The sequence below is a fragment of the Mus caroli genome, unplaced genomic scaffold, assembly GCF_978045245.1.
Source record: "Mus caroli unplaced genomic scaffold, Mus_caroli_1 scaffold_11, whole genome shotgun sequence".
Classification (NCBI taxonomy): domain Eukaryota; kingdom Metazoa; phylum Chordata; class Mammalia; order Rodentia; family Muridae; genus Mus; species Mus caroli.
The window spans coordinates 12,258,773-12,283,029 of NW_028227266.1; the positions used below are offsets into that span (position 1 = coordinate 12,258,773).

Sequence of the window (24,257 nt, forward strand, 5' to 3'; positions counted from 1 at the left end):
CTATTTGATAGCATACACTTAACACCATATTTGCCGACAGAACTGTGACAAATGAGTTTGGTACATGGACACTCTTCTGACATGTGTGCTCAGTACCTCCTGGCCTTTCTGGTCCAAGCAAGTCTGTGCGTTGGCCAACTCTTGATCCCGAAGGTCTAACCGTGTCTCTAAAGCCCGCATCTTCCTTTCCCAGTCCAGCTTCTTGTTGCTTACCATGATGTCGATTTGTTCCATCAGTTCCTGAAGCTCAGCTTCACAAGGAGAAGCTCTGGGAAAAGCAGAAAAGTGGGAAGGTTTCATAGGAGAAAGACAAGGCAGGAAGGATCCCTGCATTACTCCATGCAGCTTCACCACTTCCTTAAATGGAACAATTGGTTAGGTGGGAAGAAGCCTCCAGGCTACTGGCTAGTCCCTTAAGTAAAAAAGAGAACTTCAGAGCGGACAGTACTTGTCTCAGCTAGGATTCTATTTTTGTGATGAAACACCATGACCAAGAAGCAAGTTGGAGAGGAAAGGGTTTATTTAGCTGACATTTCCACATTGCTGCTCATCATTGAAGGTAGTCAGGACAGGAGGAACCCAAGGAAGGCAGGAACCTGGAGGCAGGAGTGAATGTGGAGGCTATGGGGAGTGCTGCTAGGAAGTGCTGCCATGAGGCTCGCTTTCCATGGCTTTCTCATCCTGCTTTCTAATAGAGAAAGGACCACCAGCCCAGGGATGAAGCCACCCATAATGGACGGGGCCCTCCCCGATCCATCACTAATTAAGAAAATACCTCACAGCTGGATACTATGGAGGCACTTTCTCAACTGAGGTTCCCTCCTTTTGGATGACTCTAGGTTGTGTCAAGTTGACATAAGACTAGCCAACACATGATATATATATATATGTGTGTGTGTGTGTGTGTGTGTGTATATATATTTTAAAGACATATATATATATGTATATATATATATATATATATATGTCTTTAAAAACAACAACAACTTGTCGCCCACCTATAATCCCAGAACTCAGGAATCAAACTCAAGAGGATTGCCCAGGTGGCCAGTCAGGACTATATAGTAAGTTCCAGACACATATCTCAAAAAAAAAAAAAAAAAAAACAAAAACCAGAATTGAAACGAAACCACATCTAACAAGCAAACGCCATCTTTTTAGAATATGCTAATCCTAAGGGATATGGTAACTCTGAAAAATGCTTAGCACTTAGGGATCCAACACGTGAAGACAGACATCATACTTCAAGGAGATTGACTGGCACAATGGGTCGCCAGTCAGGTCCAAGGCCTCACCCTCATCTGTAGAAGTGTCAGACACTGGTCTCAGCTTCCTACCTGTGGAGTCCTGTGGCAGGTTCTTTTGACAAGAACTGGCTTACAATCTATGGTTCTGACCACAATAGCCCTCCAAGTCCTGTTTCCAGAATTACCCAGACCATCTGAGCAATGCTGTCTATTTAGTTTATCCAGAAGATATCTCTGACATTAGAGAGGGCCTATTCACCAAGTGTCATTTGGAAACATCTCATGGTAGTCCTGGACTAGGGCCTCAAATGCTTTTTAATTTTTGTTTAAAACTTAAATCCAAGGAAATATGCCAATTCTTTCATAGACAGCATGACTAATTGTTAATTGGAGTCACAATGTTGAGAAGAATAGAACCATGGCCTTGCATTTTCACATTGTTTTTTCATAACTACTTGTATTATCCTTTTGTGTAAATAAGATTTCTTTTCTTTGTTAGTGTAGGCTCTGAGAAAAAGCTGTTAGTTTTGTTCATCACTATTTCACCATCTCCCTGTCCAATGCTCCAACACAGAGGGAGTGCTCCAGCATGTAGTGAGTGCTCCAGGATGTGGTGGTGAGTGCTCCAGCATGTAGTGAGTGTTCCAGAATGTAGTGAGTGCTCCAGCATGTGGTGAGAGCTGTAGCATGTGGTGAGAGCTGTAGCATGTGGTGAGTGCTGTAGCATGTGGTGAGAGCTGTAGCATGTGGTGAATGCTCCAGAATGTGGTGAGTGCCGTAGCATGTGGTGAATGCTATAGCATGTGGTGAGTGCTCCATTATGTGGCCAGTGCTCCAGCATGCGGTGAGTAACCTAGCATGTGGGTAGTACTCCATCAGGCGGCAAGTGCTCAATTCTCTGGCATGTAGGAATGCAACATGCTAGTGGGATTAAAATACTGACCCAAAATAGAGTGTGGAATAATGGAATCTATTTCATTGGCTTTGTTAAATTATTAAATGAATGGCTTATGTCCTGTCTATGACTATGGTATAATAAGTTAGAACACGGACTCCCAGGGTAGAAGGAATCACACAGACCATCTAACTTCCCTCTATGTGCAGTGTGTGCATTCTTTCCACGTGAATTTCTGAAGAGTGTCTTTCACACAGTGCTGACCAGATTGAGTAGGCCTTTGACAAACTTGTGGTCAATGACAAATATCAAGTGATTCTCTACAGTCATCTATTTTACAAAATCATCACAATGATGTCACCCAGCAGAGGTTCGAGATTTTCCTGAACAGGCAACTGTCAGTCTCTGAGATGATGTTGTTTCAGCAGAAAGGGTCACAGAGGTACTGTTTTCACAGTGACATCTTTCCCACTCTCTAGCCCTACTGTGATCCTGAGGTCATCTAGGGTTTCCAACACAGTATGACCACACAGTACGGAGTCATCTTTGTGTGGGCACAGTTATGGTTGTGCTCTGTCTTCTCAGTGTTCTGCATTAGAACCTGGAGATTCGAGGGGCAGGGAGCACCATCTTGGTTCCGGGACTCCGCCGAACTTAGGAACTTAGTCTGCACAGGTGAGAGTGTGCACCACAGAGGCAGACAGCTTCTGGGACAGGCAGGAGCCACAGAGCCGCTGAGGCAGCACCCTTTTGGGGCCGCAGACATCCAGCACCCTCCCAGCCTGAGGACAGTGGTCCGCCCTGCACGGGAGACCTCTGCCTCAGGAGCAGGGAGTGCCATCTTGGTTCCAGGACTCCACCGAACTTAGGAACTTAGTCTGCACAGGTGAGAGTGTGCACCACAGAAGCTGACAGCATCTGTGACCTGCCAAAGCAACACAGCATCAGGGAATGTTCCTGTTTTGGGCCTTCTTCTTCGGCCAGGAGGAGGTCCAAACACCAGATATCTGTACACCTTCCCTGTAAGAGGAGAGCTTGCCAGCAGAGAGTGCTCTAACCACTGAAACTCAGAGGAGAGAGCCTGCCTCCCAGGTCTGCTGATAGACGGTAATCAGAATCACCAGAAGAACAAATCTCTAAACTGAGACAACTATAACAACTAACTCCAGAGATTACCAGATGGCGAAAGGTAAACGTAAGAATCTTACTAACAGAAACCAAGACCACTCACCATCATCAGAACCCAGCACTCCCACTTCGCCCAGTCCAGGGCACCCCAACACACCCGAAAAGCTAGACCTGGATTTAAAAGCATATCTCATGATGATGGTAGAAGACATCAAGAAGGACTTTAATAACTCGCTTAAAGAAATACAGGAGAACACTACTAAACAAGTAGAAGACATTAAAGAGGAAGCACAAAAATCCCTTCAAGAATTGCAGGATAACATAACCAAACAGGTAGAAGACATTAAAGAGGAAACACAAAAATCCCTTAAAGAACTGCAGGAAAACACAACCAAACAGGTGATGGAATTGAATAAAACCATCCAAAACCTAAAAAGGGAAGTAGACACAATAAAAAAAACCCAAAGTGAGGCAACGCTGGAGATAGAAACCCTAGGAAAGAAATCTGGAACCATAGATGCGAGCATCAGCAACAGAATACAAGAGATGGAAGAGAGAATCTCAGGTGCAGAAGATTCCATAGAGAACATCGGCACAACAATCAAAGAAAATGGAAAATGCAAAAAGATCCTAACTCAAAACATCCAGGAAATCCAGGACACAATGAGAAGACCAAACCTACAGATAATAGGAGTGGATGAGAATGAAGATTTTCAACTCAAAGGACCAGCAAACATCTTCAACAAAATTATAGAAGAAAACTTCCCAAATCTAAAGAAAGAGATGCCCATGAACATACAAGAAGCCTACAGAACTCCAAATAGACTGGACCAGAAAAGAAATTCCTCCCGACACATAATGCACTAAATAAATGCACTAAATAAAGATAGAATACTAAAAGCAGTAAGAGAAAAAGGCCAAGAACAACAAATGCACTAAATAAAGATAGAATACTAAAAGCAGTAAGAGAAAAAGGCCAAGTAACATATAAAGGCAAGCCTATCAGAATTACACCAGATTTTTCACCAGAGACTATGAAAGCCAGAAGATCCTGGACAGATGTTATACAGACACTAAAAGAACACAAATTCCAGCCCAGGCTACTATACCCAGCCAAACTCTCAATTAACATAGATGAAGAAACCAAAGTATTCCACCACAAAACCAAATTCACACATTATCGTTCCACGAATCCAGCCCTTCAAAGGATAATAACAGAAAAAAACCAATACAAGGACAGGAACCACGCCCTAGAAAAAACAAGAAGGTAATCCCTCAACAAACCTAAAAGAAGACAGCCACAAGAACAGAATGCCAACTTTAACAACAAAAATAACAGGAAGCAACAATTACTTTTCCTTAATATCTCTTAATATCAATGGACTCAACTCCCCAATAAAAAGACATAGACTAACAAACTGGCTACACAAACAAGACCCAACATTTTGCTGCTTACAGGAAACTCATCTCAGAGAAAAAGATAGACACTACCTCAGAATGAAAGGCTGGAAAACAATTTTCCAAGCAAATGGTATGAAGAAACAAGCTAGAGTAGCCATTATAATATCTGATAAGATTGACTTCCAACCCAAAGTCATCAAAAAAGACAGGGAGGGGCACTTCATACTCATCAAAGGTAAAATCCTCCAAGAGGAACTATCAATTCTGAATATCTATGCTCCAAATACAAAGGCAGCCACATTCATTAAAGAAACTTTAGTAAAGCTCAAAGCACACATTGCACCTCACACAATAATAGTGGGAGACTTCAACACACCACTTTCACCAATGGACAGATCATGGAAACAGAAACTAAACAGGGACACAGTGAAACTAACAGAAGTTATGAATCAAATGGATCTGGCAGATATCTACAGAACATTCTATCCTAAAACAAAAGGATATACCTTCTTCTCAGCACCTCATGGTACCTTCTCCAAAATTGACCACATAATTGGTCACAAAACAGGCCTCAACAGATACAAAAATATTGAAATTGTCCCATGCATCCTATCAGATCACCATGGACTAAGGCTGATCTTCAATAACAAAATAAATAATAGAAAACCAACATTCACTTGGAAAGTGAACAACACTCTTCTCAATGATACCTTGGTCAAGGAAGGAATAAAGAAAGAAATTAAGGACTTTTTAGAGTTCAATGAAAATGAAGCCACAACATACCCAAACTTATGGGACCCAATGAAAGCGTTTCTAAGAGGAAAACTCATAGCGCTGAGTGCCTCCAAAAGAAACTAGAGAGAGCACACATTAGCAGCTTGACAACACACCTAAAAGCGCTAGAACAAAAGGGAGCAATTTCACCCAAGAGGAGTAGACAGCAGGAAATAATCAAACTCAGGGGCGAAATCAACCAAGTGGAAACAAGAAGAACTATTCAAAGAATCAACCACTCAAGGAGCTGGTTCTTTGAGAAAATCAACAAGATAGATAAACCCTTAGTCAGACTCACTAGAGAGCACAGGGAAAGCATTCTAATTAACAAAATCAGAAATGAAAAAGGAGACATAACAACAGATCCTGAAGACATCCAAAACACCATCAGATCCTTCTACAAAGGCTATACTCAACAAAATTAGAGAACCTGGATGAAATGGAGAAGTTTCTAGACAGATACCAGGTACCAAAATTGAATCAAGATCAGGTTAATGATCTAAACAGCCCTATATCCCCCAAAGAAATAGAAGCAGTCATTAATAGTCTCCCAACCAAAAAAAGCCCAGGACCAGATGGGTTTAGTGCAGAGTTCTATCAGACCTTCAAAGAAGATCTAATCCCAGTTCTTCACAAACTATTCCACAAAATAGAAACAGAAGGTACTCTACCCAACTCATTCTATGAAGCCACAATTACTCTGATACCTAAACCACAAAAAGACCCAACAAAGATAGAAAACTTCAGACCAATATCCCTTATGAATATTGATGCAAAAATCCTCAATAAAGTTCTTGCTAACCGAATCCAAGAACACATCAAAACAATCATCCATCCTGCACAAGTAGGTTTCATCCCAGGGATGCAGGGATGGTTCAATATACGGAAATCCATCAACGTCATCCAGTATATAAACAAACTCAAAGACAAAAACCACATGGTCATCTCCTTAGATGCGGAAAAAGCATTTGACAAGATCCAACACCCATTCATGATAAAAGTCTTGGAAAGATCAGGAATTCAAGGCCCATACCTAAACATGATAAAAGCAATCTACAGCAAACCAGTAGCCAACATCAAAGTAAATGGTCAGAAGCTTGAAGCAATCCCTCTAAAATCAGGGACTAGACAAGCTGTCCACTTTCTCCATACCTATTCAACATTGTACTTGAAGTCCTAGCCAGAGCAATTCAACAACAAAAGGAGATCAAAGGGATACAAATTGGAAAAGATGAAGTCAAAATATCACTTTTTGCAGATGATATGATAGTATATATAAGTGACCCTAAAAATTCCACCAGATAGCCGGGCGGTGGTGGCGCACGCCTTTAATCCCAGCACTCGGGAGGCAGAGGCAGGTGGATTTCTGAGTTCGAGGCCAGCCTGGTCTACAGAGTGAGTTCCAGGACAGCCAGGGCTACACAGAGAAACCCTGTCTCGAAAAACCAAAAAAAAAAAAAAAAAAAAAAAAAAAAATTCCACCAGAGAACTCCTAAACCTGATAAACAGCTTCGATGAAGTAGCTGGATATAAAATTAACTCAAACAAATCAATGGCCTTTCTCTACACAAAGAATAAACAGGCTGAGAAAGAAATTAGGGAAACAACACCCTTCTCAATAGTCACAAATAATATAAAATATCTTAGGGTGACTCTAACTAAGGAAGTGAAAGATCTGTATAATAAAAACTTCAAGTCTCTGAAGAAAGAAATTATAGAAGATCTGAGAAGATGGAAGGATCTCCCATGCTCATGGATTGGCAGGATCAACATTGTAAAAATGGCTATCTTGCCAAAAGCAATCTACAGATTCAATGCAATCCCCATCAAAATTCCAAATCAATTCTTCAACGAATTAGAAAGGGCAATCTGCAAATTCATCTGGAATAACAAAAAACCTAGGATAGCAAAAACTCTTCTCAAGGGTAAAAGAACCTCTGGTGGAATCACCATGCCGGACCTAAAGCTCTACTACAGAGCAATTGTGATAAAAATTGCATGGTACTGGTGTAGTGACAGACAAGTAGACCAATGGAATAGAATTGAAGACCCAGAAATGAACCCACACACCTATGGTCACTTGATCTTCGACAAGGGAGCTAAAAACATCCAATGGAAGAAAGACAGCATTTTCAACAAATGGTGCTGGCACAACTGGTTGTTATCATGTAGAAGAATGTGAATTGATCCATTCCTATCTCCTTGTATTAAGGTCAAGTCTAAGTGGATCAAGGAACTTCACATAAAACCAGAGACACTGAAACTTATAGAGGAGAAAGTGGGGAAAAGCCTTGAAGATATGGGCACAGGGGAAAAATTCTTGAATAGAACAGCAATGGCTTGTGCTGTAAGATCGAGAATTGACAAGTAGGACCTCATGAAACTGCAAAGCTTCTGCAAGGCAAAAGACACCATCAATAAGACAAAAAAAAAAAAAAAAAACAACAACAACAAAAAAACAAAACCATCAACAGAGTGGGAAAGGATCTTTACCTATCCTAAATCAGATAAGGGACTAATATCCAATATATATAAAGAACTCAAGAAGGTGGACTCCAGAAAATGAAATAACCCCATTAAAAATGGGGCTCAGAACTGAACAAAGAATTCTCACCTGAGGAATACCGAATGGCAGAGAAGCACCTGAAAAATGTTCAACATCCTTAATCATCAGGGAATTGCAAATCAAAACAACCCTGAGATTCCACCTCACACCAGTCAGAATGGCTAAGATCAAAAATTCAGGTGACAGCAGATGCTGGCGAGGATGTGGAGAAAGAGGAACACTCCTCCATTGTTGGTGGGATTGCAAGCTTGTACAACCACTCTGCAAATCATTCTGGCGGTTCCTCAGAAAATTGGACATAGTACTACCAGAGGATCCAGCAATACCTCTCCTGGGCATATATCCAGAAGATGTCCCAACCGGTAAAAAGGACACATGCTCCACTATGTTCATAGCAGCCCTATTTATAATAGCCAGAAGCTGGAAAGAACCCAGATGCCCCTCAACAGAGGAATGGATACAGAAATTATGGAGTACTACTCAGCTATTAAAAAGAATGAATTTATGAAATTCCTAGCCAAATGGATGGACCTGGAGGGCATCATCTTGAGTGAGGTAACACAATCACAAAGGAACTCACACAATATGTATTCACTGATAAGTGGATATTAGCCCAAAACTTAGGATACACAAGATATAACATACAATTTGCTAAACGCATGAAACTCAAGAAGAATGAAGACCAAAGTGTGGACACTATGCCCCTTCTTAGAATTGGGAACAAAACACCCATGGAAGGAGTTACAGAGACAAAGTTTGGAGCTGTGATGAAAGGATGGACCATCTAGAGACTGCCATATCCAGGGATCCATCCCATAATCAGCTTCCAAATGCTGACACCATTGCATACACTAGCAAGATTTTGCTGAAAGGACCCAGATATAGCGGTCTCTTGTGAGACTATGCCGGGGCCTAGCAAACACAGTAGTGGATGCTCACAGTCAGCTATTGGATGGTTCACAGGGCTCCCAATGGAGAAGCTAGAGAAAGTACCCAAGGAGCTGAAGGGATCTGCAACCCTATAGGGGGAAAACCATGATGAACTAACCAGTACCCAGGAGCTCTTGTCTCTAGCTGCATATGTATCGAAAGATGGCCTAGTCGGCCATCACTTGAAAGAGAGGCCCATTAGACTTGCAAACTTTATATGCCCCAATACAGGGGAATGCCAGGGCTAAAAGAATGGGAATGGGTGGGTAGGGAAGTGGGTGGAGGTATGGGGGACTTTTGGGATAGCATTGGAAATGTAATTGAGGAAAATACGTAATAAAAAAAATATTAAAAAAAAAAAAAAAAGAACCTGGAGATTCACGTGAATGATGGCCAGACCGCATGACAGCAGACTCTGACCTGTATCGTCTTCACCAGCCAGTTCAGAAAACCAAACTACCACGTCTGCAGTGTCATCTCCAGATGGTGGACGTGGCCACTGGCCTTCTTTTATTTTTGTTTCCCTTTCCAGCTATCAAACTAGAGAAGGCTAAGTATGTTCCCTGGACCAATCTCTTGGGATTCCTCTCTACTGGTTAGCCTTTCTCTAACCTCTCCATGCCAAGAGCCCACAGCCACAGCAGACCCAAAGCCTTGCCTTTTCTACAAAGCTTTTCCACAGGCTTCCTTGCCTATCTGCAAATGCATTTGTGATGTTCAGTCTTCATTGTCAACATGACTAGACTTCCGACTCACCTGGAGCCACTGCTCTGGGTGGATCTGTGAGTGTGTTATGAGGGAAGTTTAGCTGAGGAAGAATGATCTACCGTAAACTCAGGTGAGTTGACGGGGTTGAGTAAAAGGGGAATTGGGTCAAGAAAGCCCAGTGAATACTGGCATCCATCTCTCTCCTTCAGCTATAGATACAAGACACTAGCTGCACTGTCTGCCCCACCCTGAAGAGCTGAATCCCTCCAAACCACAAGGTCAAATAAACGTCCTTTAGAGGCCTGAGTGAGAATGGCTTCCATAGGCTCTAAGATTGGACTCTGGTTGGAGGAGGTGTGTCACCAGGGCGGGCTTTGAGGAATCAGAAGCTTCCTCCTGTCCCTACGTAGGTCTCTGTACTTGTAGATCAAAAGGTAATCTCCCAGCTGTTCCTCTTGCCATGAACTCTAAACCTCTGAAACCTTAAGCCCAATTAAACTTGATTTTATAACTTGTCCCAGTGCTTTGTCGCAGCAATAGAAAAGTGACTAAGATACTTCCTTAGGCCGATTTTGATAGGCATTTTGTCATGGAAAGTTGAAAAGTAAATTCCACAGAAAACTGCTACTGAGGAGTGAGGCTATTGCTGTGGTCCCCCGATCTTGTGGTTCAGGGGCCTTTGGATCAGCTTCACAGAATGGAATTGCAGGCCAGAGGAGACATGGGATGCTATAGGCAGAGCTTAATGGACCATTCTAGAGGGGGTCGGAAGAACAGAAAGACAAGAGACATACTGACGATGGAGGACATGCTCTACAGAAGCGGCTCTCAACCTGTGGGTCATGACTCCTGCAGGGTCACATGTCAGATTATGATTCTTAACAGTAACAAAATTCCAGTTCTGAAGTAGCAACAAAATAATGTTATGGGTGGGGATCATCAACAACACAAGGAACAGTCCTAGAGGTTTCTGTCAACAACATGGCTATGTTCTGTAAGGAATTGGCCTCTATTCTGTCCATGTCCTGAGAACTTGACTGAGGCTGTGCTAAATGCAAGGGGCTGGCTTGTTTATTGGAGAACGTTTCAGGACAGCTTGTGATCCATGGCGACTGCTTGCTGCTGATGCACAGAGAGTTGGGGTGGGAGGCTGGAAGGGAAGCAGAAAGTCAGGAAAATGTGCATTTCGTGAGAAAGGAGTGGGATTTTAAAGCTGCAATTCCAATGAACTTTAAAATAAAAGCAAAGAGTGATGTCCAGTCTCCTCCTCACAGCTTGGAACGGCTGGTCTCCGTATCCTCATTTCTCCCCTCAGCCATACTCCAGCTCTATACTATGTTAAGGATTTTTCTTCACTTTCTCTCATGGGTCCTTTCAACATCCCCCCTAAGTAGGTATTATTATAACTCAATTTTAGGAGAGTTGACTGAAGATCCCAAAGAGAAGAAAAAGAAGCTCTTAGAATCACCAGACTTGGGGACTAGGTGGGCTGTGTCCTCTTAAGGCATGCAAACCTAATCTTTATCTTTGGGTTTATCCGTGGAAATAATTCACTAGAGAAGGCTCTGGGTCAGGCTAGACCCTTTGCCATTAAGCCTTTGACTGAAAAAGACAAAAGGAAGAGGGCACAAAGGCCTGCATGGTGAGGGGATGGTCTGCGATTAAACGTCAGGAAATGACATCTAGAAAAGCAGAGAGAAGAACACAGAAAGCTGGTGATATCAATGGTGTGTGTGTGTGTGGGGGGGGGGGGGGTTTGCAGCAGAGGTCAACTGTGTGGAGGGTGCCCCGGCGGAGTGTGAGGCTGTGCTTAGACCTAAGGCATGGGCCTCAGCCAGCTTTTCAGCTTGTGTTATCTGAGTTTTGGTAATGTGAGTTTATGGTGTATTCTGGATATTGAGCTCTTGTCAGATAAGTAATTTGCAAATATATTTGCCTGTGCTGCGGTCTGCTGTCTGTTCATTGGCCTCTGTGCTGTTGATTGTATCTGTTAGATGCTAGGAAGAAACTCTTTAGTTTGGTGGAATCTCATCTGTTAATTTGCTTTTATTTTCTGTGTTCAGGGTTCTATGAAAAAAAACCAAAGAATCACTGCTAAGGTTAAGGTCCCTATATTTTTCTCCTGTCTTTTTCTATTAATTTTCCAGTTTTGGGTCCCACGTTTGAGGCTAGACCCCACTGTGACTTGCTTTTGTATTTGGTGAGATGGAGAGGCTTTCTTTTCTGTGGCTGTCCAGCACACCCAGCAGTTTGTTCAAACAATTAGCTCTCCCCATGCTTCAAGCCAAGCGACTTGTAACAATTCAGTTGGCTGTAAACCCGTGAGGTTATCTCTGGACTTTGTTCTGCTTCATTGGTCTGCATGTCTGTCTTTATGCTGATGCCGTGCACAGCTGATTCTCACTGTGTTCTGAGATATAATGACATGAGTTGTTCTTTCTGCCCAAGACTGCTTTGTCTTTTTGGGTCTCACCACAGTGAGAACAGCTATTATCAAAAGGAATAGAGCAAGTGATAAGATACACAAGAGGAACATTTGTGTGGCATTGGTGGGATTAATTAACGTACCCACAGTGGACATTACTAAACACAGAGTAGAACTACTATATGATCCAGCAACCCCACCACAGGTTTTACACCTGAGCTGAACTAAATTTACACGTGGAAAAGGCACCCACAACCCAAATTTATTTACAAGAGCCAAGATATAGACTCAAACCAAATGTCTACCAGCAGGTGGCAAAGAGAAGGTGGTACAAAGGCCCAGTGGAGTACTATTCAGTAATAAAACCTATGCAGTCCTGACACTTGTGACAGCATGGATGGTACTGGCAGACAGACAAACAGGCAGGCAGGCAGGCAGGCAGGCAGGCAGGCAGGCAGGCAGGCAGGCAGGCAGGCAGGCAGGCAGCATCTACTCATGTACTTTTGGAGCAGCTGCTCTCATAGATGCTGACAGCATGACCATTGCCAGTCTGGAGGGAGAGTGGATGAGAAAGAGACACAGGATTGCAGACAGCAGTGAGTTCTGGTGTCCTGTGGTGCAGCACTGTGAAGATGACACAAGGACTGACTAATCAACACATGTTACTTAGAAAGGACAGAAGTTTAAGGTGACGACGAGCCATGCTAATCACAATCACCTGGTTTCGGCTCACTCTGCCTTGTATGAACATGACTCAGACCTTCACATTGTACTTCCCAAGTATATACAGATGTCATTTGTGAACACATAAACAAAAATGGAGTTCACAGAAGACATGTGGAAGTATCCGGAAGTGACCTGGGTGATGCAGTAGTTGGTGGATTCTTCCCTCAAAGAGTTTTGAAACATAGGCTTATGTTTGGGTTCCTTTGTGTTGTTTTTTTTTTTTTTTTTGACTGTGTCTCACTAGGTTGCTCAGGCTGGCCCAGAACTCGGGATGTAGCACAGGATGGCCTCAAAATGACAGCAACCCCTTTGCCTCAGTCTCCCGAATCCTGATATTACAGGCTTGAGTGTCTGTTTTCCTATTCTGGTTCTTAAAGACGTGGATGCTCACAGTCAGCTATTGGAGGGAACACAGGGCCCCCAGTGGAGGAGCTAGAGAAAGCACCCAAGGAGCTGAAGGGGTCTGCAACCCTATAGGAGGACCAACAATATGAACTAACCAGTACCCCCAGAGCTGTGTCTCTAGCTGCATATGTAGCAGAAGATGGCCTAGTCGGCCACCAATGGGAGGAGAGGCCCTTGGTCTTGAGAAGATCTTATGCCCCAGTATCAGGGGAATGCCAGGGCCAGGAAGTGGGAGTGGGTGGGTTGGGGAGCAGGGCAGGGGGAGGGTATAGGAGACTTTCTGGATATCATTTGAAATGTAAATGAAGAAATATCTAATAAAGAGAGAGAGAGAGAGAGAGAGAGAGAGAGAGAGAGAGAGAGAGAGAGAGAGCTCAACTGCATGAGGCCAGCAGTTGTGCCAGCCTTCTGCCATTATCCAAGCAAGGCAGCTTTGAAATCCAAGAAAGCAAATTAGTAGCTACAACAGGGCTGTACTGGGAGGAATGGAGGGATGTCACCAAACGTTGGTCTAGAGCTCAGAAAGAGAAAAGGCAGCTTGTCATATGACTAAGGAGGCAATCATGGGAGGAAAGAGACAGGGAGAGAGTGTATTTTTTCAGGAGACATGGAATCATCTGAAAACAAGTTTCCAAGGCTGGTGAGCAATCTCAGGAGACCTTACCTTTGTCAAAATCTCTTAAGAAAACTCATTCTGAAATAAATTACATACCCATTTGCCTGAGCTAACAGGCATGTAATCAGACCTCTCAAAGGTGGCTCACATCAGATACTGTGCCGCATGAGAGACAGATGCAGGCAAAGGGGCTGTGAAGGTGACCCAGAACCTGCTCACCACATCCTCGTGAGCTCACAGTGGTCAGCGTGGCTCCTCTTCAACAGGACAGCAGATATGCTGTTCTTCGCAAAGCTATAGGTCACAGCTTATGGCTCCCTCACTCAAATCTAATTCCTGAAGCGTGGACGGGCGTTCCCTCAGGTGCTTTCCTCCTCTTCCACACGGTTATTTACCATCACCCTTGGTGTTTGCTGGGTCAGCAGTACTCAATGCCTGTTCCCTTGCTGAGTGCGATGGAGGCTCATATTCTACCCAGGCTTCTCCTCACGAGAGAGAGGGAGAGAGAAGCTTATTGGATGTGGAAGTGTTATAAACTACCTTGTTCTGAAGGAGGGGTGTAGGTATGCATGAGCAAGGGCCTGTCCTGAGCCTTTGGCCTGACAGTGAAAGGGAGCCCCTAACAGAGATGAAATGCTCTATGACATCTCAGTGTCCCCAATGACAGAAAAACCTCAAGCATCACCTTTTTTTTTTTTTTTCTGAGTGGGGGATGTTATGCTATTATGTACACATCACAGGTCTCCTCTGTGATGACTCTCTACACTGTGAGCAACCTTTAAATGAACACATGGGGGGAGCAGACAGACAGCATGGTGAGCAGAAAGTCAGCAAGGTGGGCAGACAGGAGGGTGAGCAGGCAGGGAGGGGGAAGCAGACAGACAAAGAGGTGAACAGACAGAGATATAGACAGGGGCTAAGCAGACAGACAGGGGTGAGCAGACAGACAGGGGTGAGCAGACAGACAGGGGGTTAGAAGACAGGAGGTAAGCAGACAGACAGGAGGTAAGCAGACAGAGGGTGAGCAGACAGACAGGAGGTAAGAAGACAGACAGGGGTGAGCAGACAAGGGGTGAGCAGACAGACAGGGAGTGTATGTTGGAAGGTGCTGGCCTCTTCTTCAAGGCAGAAACTTCATAGCTCTAAAGAGCACTCAGATGTCCCTGTTCTCACACAGTGATCCATGTAAGTCTGAGGAAAATGATAATGTTTATTCTCATACACAATGCCTGTGCTGTGTAAGCCAGTCTCCAGGACAATCACCTGTATGCCTTGGTAGAAACAAGGCTGATCTAAGGAGATTGTGACGGCAATGGTGTGAGGACAGGACTTCTGCCTTTCCCTCTGACACCAGGGCCAGGCGCTTCACTAGGCCTCAATAGAAAGGGCCAGGGAAGCAATAGTAGGACCTGTTTTCTAATACTAGACATGAAAAAAATGTTTAAGAGACACTCTATTTTCTACATGCTTGAGATTTCCCACAAACCTTTCTTGCTAGCTTGTGCTGACTTCTAGAAGTTTCTGCAGCCTCAAGCCCTGAATTTCAGGCATTCTAGACCAGTGCTGTTCACAACTGGCAATTCCACAGGATGTCATGGACCCTTAAGACATCACATGTCCAGACAGACTACCTGACCCTTGTTGCTTAAACCCACTCCCATTCCCCTCTGCTCTGCATCTTTATGTGACACAACTGCTTCCAGTTGCCAGGAGTAGAATCTTTCTGATCAGAGAGCATACTGGTGCCAGCTCTGCCCCATATCCTAAATTCTGACCTCTCATCATAGTCAGTGATAAAGCCTGACCAAGATACCATCAACCGCTGTCGGCAGTTGCCAACTGTTCTTGTCAGGGTGCTTGGAGTGCTTCTCCCAAGGGTGAAGCAGTGTGTCCGCCTACGCCGAAGCACAAGGGGGTGGTACCTTTAAGGTCTGGCCTTGTGGGAGACAACTTGGCACTGGTGGGACTGTCCTCAGAAGAGACTTAGTTCTTGCAGGAATCTGCTTAGGTCTTGTGGGGGCTGAGCCTTAAAGAGAAGCCTAGTCCCTGGGTGTCCCCAGACTGCCTCCTTCTCTTCTACATCCCTCCATCTGATGCCATTAACAGAATCAGCCAGGTAAGGCTGCCTGCTCTTGAGCGTTCAGCTTCCAAAACTGAGCTAAATATACCTCTGTTCCTTATACACTATTCAGCTTTGGGTATGTTGTTATAGCAACAGAAAAGGGACAATAACCTCCCTAACATCCATCCTTTTATTCTTACATGTTAACAGAGTTTTCATGGTATTTGCAATGATGGTTCCTTAGCACATGGGGTCTTCAACAATGTGAGGGAGGACCTCAGTGTCATCGCTGCTCAAATTATCTTGCCCGATTTTGCCACTCTAAGGGCAGGTGTATATCCCCTGAGACTGGCTTGAAGGGAGGTCTGGACATTCCTGGGCTACTGATGAAGAGCACAACTCATGTCTCATCTTCTACCTTCATTCTTTTTCCTTTGCAATACTAGGATTTGAACCCAGAACCCTACAATTGCAGAGTAAGTACTCTTCCACTGAGCCACACTCCCATCCCCACCTCATTTTCTAAACTGTGTAGATATCAACATTGTGAATAATCAAATCATCTGTCCTTTCTGGGTTGGCAGTTTTGTTGACTGACCAGTGTTTTCCTGTCCTTGAACCACTTTAAGAAGCATGTAACTTGATCATGCAAGGTAGGTGTAAAATGCTTGTGTTTTTCATTAACCATGTATAGAGAAGGTTTGGAAGGGATTTCCATAGACAAAGCCCACCAGCTCTATTCTGTCTCTCATGCATTGCCATTTGCACACACTGTTGTCATGCAATGGCTTAGCAAGAGGAGCCCAAGCCAGATGCTCTGCGACTTTGTGGGAACAACAGCAAATATCCCTGTTAACTTCAAGGTATAGGCTACCTAAGCAATGTTAGGAGGTGAAAACAGTGTGTTTCAGGTGTTACCCTCACAGGACCCACAGATTCTGTCAGGGAGTTCCTGCAAACGACTGCATGCCCCACACATTTCTGCTTTTCCTGGATTCCGTCATTTTTCGCACCATCCTGCTTCTACCTAATTTTGAACTCTCAACTCCCTCTCGTTTGCTCTTCCGCACATGGTGTTCATTCTGCTCTGCCTGTCTTTGGCATCACTTCTGACAGTGTACCCTTCCTGTGCGAGATGCTCTTCCAGTCATTGTGGTGTGACAGGAGATGCATGGTGCTGTTGCTGGGTTAAGTTCAGCTCCTGCTGGTTCTTGGTCACCCTTGGTCTGCTCTTTCCTCTTTACGAGCTCTATTTCTAGCTTTCCTTCTTTCTGTTTCTTGACTTTGGTGCAAGGAAGGCATAGCTTTTTCCAATAAAATCACTCCTTTCTTCAGAGGTGAGGAACCTGGAGGCTGTTCACATTGCTAAGCATCCTGTGCCAGGCACACTGCCTAGAGGCTCTCAACTGTTCTAGGTGTTTGAACATGTTGAAAACTAGGTCAGGTTAGATGTGCCTGGTGCCATTGTTTATGGTAAGGTCTGCATACCTCAGGCTCTCCTCCTGTAACCTAATGAGTTGCCAATATACCCAACAGTGCCCTATAAAAAGTGCAGGCAAATGTGTTTTGAGTGGTGGCACTTCTGAATCTTTGTCTTATATTGTTTCAAAGGAATATTTCTTCTCTTTCTCCATCCCTCCTGAGTCTGTCTTGGAAGTCACTAATTCAGCCCTGCAATCAGCCCCATGCTAGCTTCAGAGTTCACCTTCACAACACCACATACCAGGAACACTGCCCCTCCCCCATCTCTTTTTCTGTTAATTCTTCATTCAAGACACAAGAAATTAGTGGAACTTGTTAAATGAGACTATTCTGGTGAGAACTGGATATTGGGAGGGGCAGGGGAAGTACTGAGCAGTGTGGGGAGAGCAGGAAGATGTGTCTAGGCAAGGATGGTCTGGTCTGGTCTGGGCCAAGAAGGTGTGGTATGGGCCATCTGGAAGTCACAGCAATTGAAAAGAATTTTCAATTATAGGAAAAGAACACTGCAACCATTCATTATGGTCCTGCTGTAGGGGCTTAGCTCAGGAAAATCAGAATTTCTTTTTACCAACTATAAATAAAACTGAATTTAATCCACCCCAAAGTGAGCAACTGAGGCTGTGACTCTGTGTCTCTCTGGAGAAGGACCCCTGAGGGTTAAAAAGACACACAGAAGAAGCAGTGTTGGCGAGGGCTTTTGGAATCCAGGTGGGAAGCTGCTCTTTAATAACCCATCTATCTCAGTTCTCTGGAAGAGGAGAAGAGTTTGTTGGCTTGGTGCAGAGGCATCCCAAGTTTTAGAAACCATTTGACAAGATTCTATGAGAGAGATCAATGGCTCAGGTGTTAGTTACAGAATGCAAAGTATGTCTCAGAATGGAAGGCCAAGTAGGGGAGTCAGGGAGGAGAACAGGTTTTGGGTAAAGATGGATGAACCCACAAAATTTGCTCCTTTCCCAAGACTTGCTAACATGAAGGAGATGGATAGTTTTCACCTGACACATTAAACCTACAAAGGCAAAAGAATGGGAGCCAAGTAGCAACAACCTGTGATGGTTACTGTTGGTTACTGTTGGTTACTGTTGGTTACTGTTGGCTGCCACCTTTTCAGGATCTAGAATCACCTGGGAGACATGCCTCTGGGTGGGCCTGTCAGGGGATTTCTGGAGGTAAAACCCACCCTAAGTATAGTTGGTCCCCACCATGGGTGAGTCCTGGACTGAATAAGAAGTGAGCTCAGGGGGCCAAGGAAAGCAGTTCACAGGACAAAAATGATGGGCAGCTCCAAAGAGAGACATCTGAAAGAAACTGGAGGAAAAAGGAAACTTCAGAAGTCTGTGACAACAGGATTACTAACTTCAGGAGCTAAAAATGTTGAGCAGGAAAGAAAAAGATTGATCCTTGTCAAACTCTGAGATGGACATGACTTATAAAGTCATAAGAAGGTTATTGAGGCGACCAAAATCATGTCATATTGGGGGACAGGGGAGTTCGAAGTGTGTGTGTGACAGAGTGGGAGAGAGGGAGGGAGGAAGGAAAGGAGGGAGGGAGGGAGGGAAACAGAGATAGAGAGAGATCCAGTGTAAAAGTCAATAGCTAATACCTAAAATTTAAAAATCAAAAGCAGCAGTAAAACCCATTATTTGAAGATACTAAGTTAGACATTAAAACCCTTGGGAAAGGGCCCCTGCCAAAAGGATTCACAGTGGCTGCCTTGGGAGTAGAAATCTGGCCAGGCACCAACGCAACTAGATTTTGCTTTATATTGTTTTGGTAATCCATAGAACCAAATAAATTTTTTATATTGTGCACATAACTTTTTCTATCAGTGTTTGGTATATATTTATATGTTTATGTAGTTTCAGAGCTTCATAAGCTCACTGTAGGTGCTAAATAATTGTTGAAAGTGGGCTGCTTCAAGAAACATCACAGGAACATGTCCATAAACTTGCTAACAAGTCCCTGGAGAACCACCCACATTTACTGGATTCTTTACAACATGGGAGCCAGTGGGCTCTGAGCTCGGGACACTATGGCCATAGCCTACCAGGATGAGCAGCAGTCCTTCAGAACACACTGGTGTGCTCAGTAACTTCTGTAACTAACTGTAACTATCTTGTACCCAAACAAGTCTAACTCTCTCCACTGCGTTCTAAACTCTTTAAGGACCAGTTCTGTTTTTAAATAACCTTGGCAGTTCAGGGGTTAACACTCAGGACAAGGTACTTTGTCTTCAAAGAATGAATGCAGAGGACCAGCCAGGTCTTCAGCTTTGCAGGGCTAAGACAATCTGCTACACAAGCTCACGCTTGAATTCTCCAGTCTGCCTTACTATAACCCAATGTCACAGTCTCTCTAGGGACTCAACACACACTTAGCCTGACCTGGCTGTGCTGTGAACTCTAAGCATGGATCTCACCTCCATGTGCTCAATTTCCAGTGTAGGAAAGATCCAGGGACTGGAGCTAGATGTATTTCAATTCAACTCTTGCCTCCTTCACTGACTGCTATTCTACTGGTATAAATTCTTGTTCCTGTCTCCATCTCTCTGAGGCTCAATGGGGCAGGGACACAGCAATGAATACCCTTCACCCTTCAACTTACAGTGGAGTTGGCTGTGGCTGGACAGGGCCATTATATATTGAAAAAACAAAAAAGGTTGAAAACGCACAGTATTAACCCAGTGAGCCTGAGAACCAACAGCTCAGCCCTCAGTGTCCTGTGGTGTGGTGATGGTGACTGTCTACCCTCACAGTTGCACCACTAACCATGAATTACTAGCATTGTCAGAGGGAATCCACAGATTTATAGTCTGGAGAAAAGATCCACCTTAGACATTAGAGGATGGTTTCTACTATCCTCTTTACAGCTTCACACAGGCATGCAGGCACACAGGCATGCAGGTGACCAGGCAAGCAGAGCAATCCTGAGTCCAGCACCAACTATATATGGAATTTCTGAACTACAGCTAAACATATGCCACCCAGCTGGAAAGCACATTTCTGAGCCTTTCTTACAACTGAGACTGAGTTCTGGCCAATGTTAGTGAACACAGGGAAGCCCAACATCTCTAGGTCAGACTCCTAGGAGGGAAGTCTTTCCTGCCCTTGCTTTCCCCCTCATTATGAGCACTCAGTACCAGGATGGAAGGCGAACTGTCACAATGCTGGAGCATCCACTCTGAGTGTAAAGAGGAAACCACTCACTCTGACATAGAGATGAGTTTTCTCTTACTTAAGGCTGTGCATTTGGGGGGGGGGGTGTGTGTGCGTGTGCATGTGTGTGTTTCAGCGGCCCCTGCTCTACCGTAATGTATTCTGTTTTATTGTTGAGTGTAAGGGCTATGTCCAGGAGGCAGGGCTCAAAATGTCTTAGTTGTTCATGCCTCTCTACTTTCCTTTACTTGATGTCAGAGTCACAGGTGGAGCAGAGTCACTGGAAGTGAGACATTAGAGTTGTGACTAGGGTCAAAAGCAGCTGCAGTCAGGTCTGGGCTCTGAAGTATCTCTGCTGCCCCAGTCTGAGTCCAGCAGAGGTCAGATGGCTAGTAAAATATTCATGGTGCTGATGTGGGAGAAGAGGGAGGACAAATAATTGTGAAAAGGAATTTGGTCCATTTCCTACCACAGTGAATATTTTCTAAACCCCATTCTAAAATATCCAGTTCTTGCTGTGCTATGGAAATATATGTATTGTGGAGCTGTGTTTAAATGTTGAGAAAATGTGGCCAGTCTTAAGGATAGGAGCCCAGATATAGCTGTCTCTTGTGAGACGATGCCGGGGCCTAGCAAACACAGGAGTGGATGTTCACAGTCAGCTATTGGATGTATCACAGGGCTCCCAATGGAGAAGCTAGAGAAAGTACCCAAGGAGCTAAAGGGATCTGCAACCCTATTGTTGGAACAACATGATGTACTAACCAGAACCCTGGAGCTCTTGTCTCTAGCTGCATATGTATCGAAAGATGTCCTAGTCGGCCATCACTGGAAAGAGAGGCCCATTGGACTTGCAAACTTTATATGCCCCAATATAGGGGAATGCCAGGGCCAAAAGAATGGGAATGGGTGGGTAGGGAAGTGGGGGGCGCTATGGGGGACTTTTGGGATAGCATTGGAAATGTAATTGAGGAAAATATGTAATAAAAATATAAAAAAAAAAGAAAAAAAAAGATTGTCATCTTAAAAAGAAATAACCATTTTTAACTTTAGCTGGAAATAAATTCAAACTTCTAGGGCAAAAAACAAAAAAACAAACAAAAACAAACAAACAAAAAAAAAACAAAAAAACAAAACAAAAAAAAAAGGATAGGAGCAGAGAAACACTCATCACAGCGAGAAAAGAGAAAGCTGGTCAGGAAGCGCTGTGTTGTGGACTTGTAAGGGCAGAGGAGGCCAGCATGGGCTCTGAATCTATAAAACCAACAGTATCAGTCAGGAAGTGCTGTCTTCCAGGGTGCAGACAATATCAGAAAGACTTACACCAGTAGATACTTCATAAGTTACTTGAGATTTTCAGTCTACTTACTGCCTCCCAAGCCAGCACATCCGTCTTCTAACAATTCATTTCAGAACTCACGCTTCCTCCAGACTTCTGGGCTAAGATGAGCTAATTAGATAGAATTTCTGAAGCACTTACCCTGCTGTAGTATGGGCTTGGTTCTCCATGCCAAGAAATGTCTACATCTGGCTTGGTACTTCTTGATATTTAATCTGTGAGGAGGGAAATAATTTAGAATTATAAAATGCTTAAACATATTAATATCTGTTATTTTTGCTGTTGGCACACCATTTAGGATAGGTTCTCTGAGCATGGACGCTGTTGTTTCAACAGAGAAGGCCTACAGTGGGGGTGAGGGTGGGGTGGGGTTTCTTTGGCTTGATGAAACCAACAAGCATACCTCCTTAACTCAGGTAGGCAGCTAGGTGTCAGCTGCCTAATTTGTGCAACGGCTCCTAATTCCTGGATGGAGAAGTGCTGTCTAGAAGCCCTCACAGTTTGCATCTTAGTGGAGTGCCTATCCTTTGCCTTTGAGTGTATTCTTTCATTGGTTTGTCTTGACCTTTTAAAAGAGTCAATAGAGCATGAAATTTAGTACGAAGTCCAAAAACAGGAGCTGGAGAACTGGCCCAGCAGTTGGAGGTCATCATGCTTAGAGTGCATAGAGAGGACCCAGCACTGGTCAGGTAGCTCAAAACCACCTAGTCCCAGGGCAATCAGATGCCCTCTTCCTCCCTGGCACCTACATGCCTCAACACACGCAAGCACTCTTGCACACACACACACACACACACACACACACACACACACACACACACACACACAGTTGTCCCATTAGTGGACTAATTTAAAAGGATAAATGAACAAAGTGTTAAAATGAACTTAACCTTCCTAAGAAGTATATGAACTGAGAACGAGAAGGCGGAGGGGGGAGGGGGGAAGGAAAAAAAGAAGAGGATGAAGAGGAAGAAGAGAAGGAGGAAAGAGAGGAGAGCATAAGGGGAGAAAGAAGAGGGTGGAAGGGGGGAGGTGAACAGGATGAGTAGGAAGGGAAGGGGGAAGGGGAGAGGAAGAACCTCCTTTTAGACCATTTGCCACCACAGGAATTGCAGCAGTGGGACAGACACTGGAGTCGACAGGAGACAAAGCTAAGTCAAAAGGTTCAGACAAATTAAGGAGAGAAACTGAGGCACAGTTCCCTGGGTCTCTGGAAGCAGCGGTCCGGCCGGCCATCTCCTTGCTAGCTGCTGCCTAGGGGAGGGACAGGGCCTGGGTACAGGGAGTCCATCACCTGTTACCTGTACTGCTGTCTGGAGAGGTCTGCCCTGGCCTGGGCTGCAGGGCCCGCCCGCAGTGCCCGCCCACCCAGCGCAGTTGGCTGCTGGTTCCCAGTGGGTTGCCATGGAGACGCGGCCTCCGCACCAGTCAGCTACCTTCTAGCGGGAACTTCCCAGCACTGGCGCGGTCAGGTCAGTCCCCAGCCAGCCCAACCCGCTTAGCTGCGGCCCACGGCTACCCAGGGGCGCGAGAGAAACGCGGGAGGACAGTGTCCAACCAGAGAACCAGTGGGCCACCAAGAACGCCTCCACAGAGACTGGGCCTCAGCCCTCTTCCCAGACTATAGTAGGGGTGGGAAAGAAACTCCAGTCAAAGACTCTTTGAATTCACCTTAGTAACTTCCAGCTGGGAATTGGTTAGGCTCACTCCACTGTCACTGTAATAGCACCATTGAAACCCTTCTCTTCCTCACAGTTCGCTGCGTCCTTGGGAAACTGCCAGTTAGGTGGATCAGGCTGTATTGGGGACAAGGGTGTAGCTTCAAATGGTGGGCACTAACCCGGATTCTCGGTAACTGATTCCAAATTCTTTCCTTGTTCAGCCACATTCCAACCATAATTGATGACAGATTCTCAGTCTGACCCTGTTGATTTCACTGAGAAAATGACAGTATGTACCATATATGTGTATATATGATATAGAACACACACACAATATAGAAATCACAATACACTTATACATGTACTATTATACAAGTCATATATATTATATATGTATATGTATGCGTATATATTTATATGACACAATACAGACAATAGAGAAATCACACAGATACATGTACTATATATAAGTCACACATATAAAAATATACGTGTATAACAAAAAACCTAGGATAGCAAAAACTCTTCTCAAGGATAAAAGAACCTCTGGTGGAATCACCATGCTGGACCTAAAGCTTTACTACAGAGCAATTGTGATAAAAACTGCGTGGTACTGGTATAGTGACAGACAAATAGACCAATGGAATAGAATTGAAGACCCAGAAATGAACCCACACACCTACGGTCACTTGATCTTCGACAAGGGAGCTAAAAACATCCAGTGGAAGAAAGACAGC

The 24,257-nt window shown here is 44.3% G+C and overlaps 1 protein-coding gene across 7 annotated transcripts in view; it reads right to left on the reverse strand.

Annotated features, from left to right (window-relative positions):
* The window catches only part of Deup1 (deuterosome assembly protein 1), a 69,947-nt gene extending 46,270 nt beyond the window's left edge, over positions 1 to 23,677 (reverse strand). For 4 of the 7 annotated variants that reach the window (XM_021173317.2, XM_085844426.1, XM_085844430.1 and 1 more), the window contains exons 1-3: positions 23,531 to 23,677; positions 22,001 to 22,074; positions 97 to 268 (exon numbers count right to left, since the gene is read on the reverse strand). In XM_021173317.2, coding sequence (XP_021028976.1) covers positions 97 to 268; positions 22,001 to 22,029 — 201 coding nt within the window. In that variant the 5' untranslated portion in view covers positions 22,030 to 22,074; positions 23,531 to 23,677. Of the gene's footprint in view, positions 1 to 96; positions 269 to 14,040; positions 14,337 to 14,361; positions 14,403 to 22,000; positions 22,075 to 23,160; positions 23,236 to 23,530 lie in introns of those variants that run through there. The other 3 variants (XM_085844427.1, XM_085844429.1, XM_085844428.1) reach the window with 3 other exon arrangements.
* Between the last annotated feature and the right edge of the window lie 580 nt (positions 23,678 to 24,257).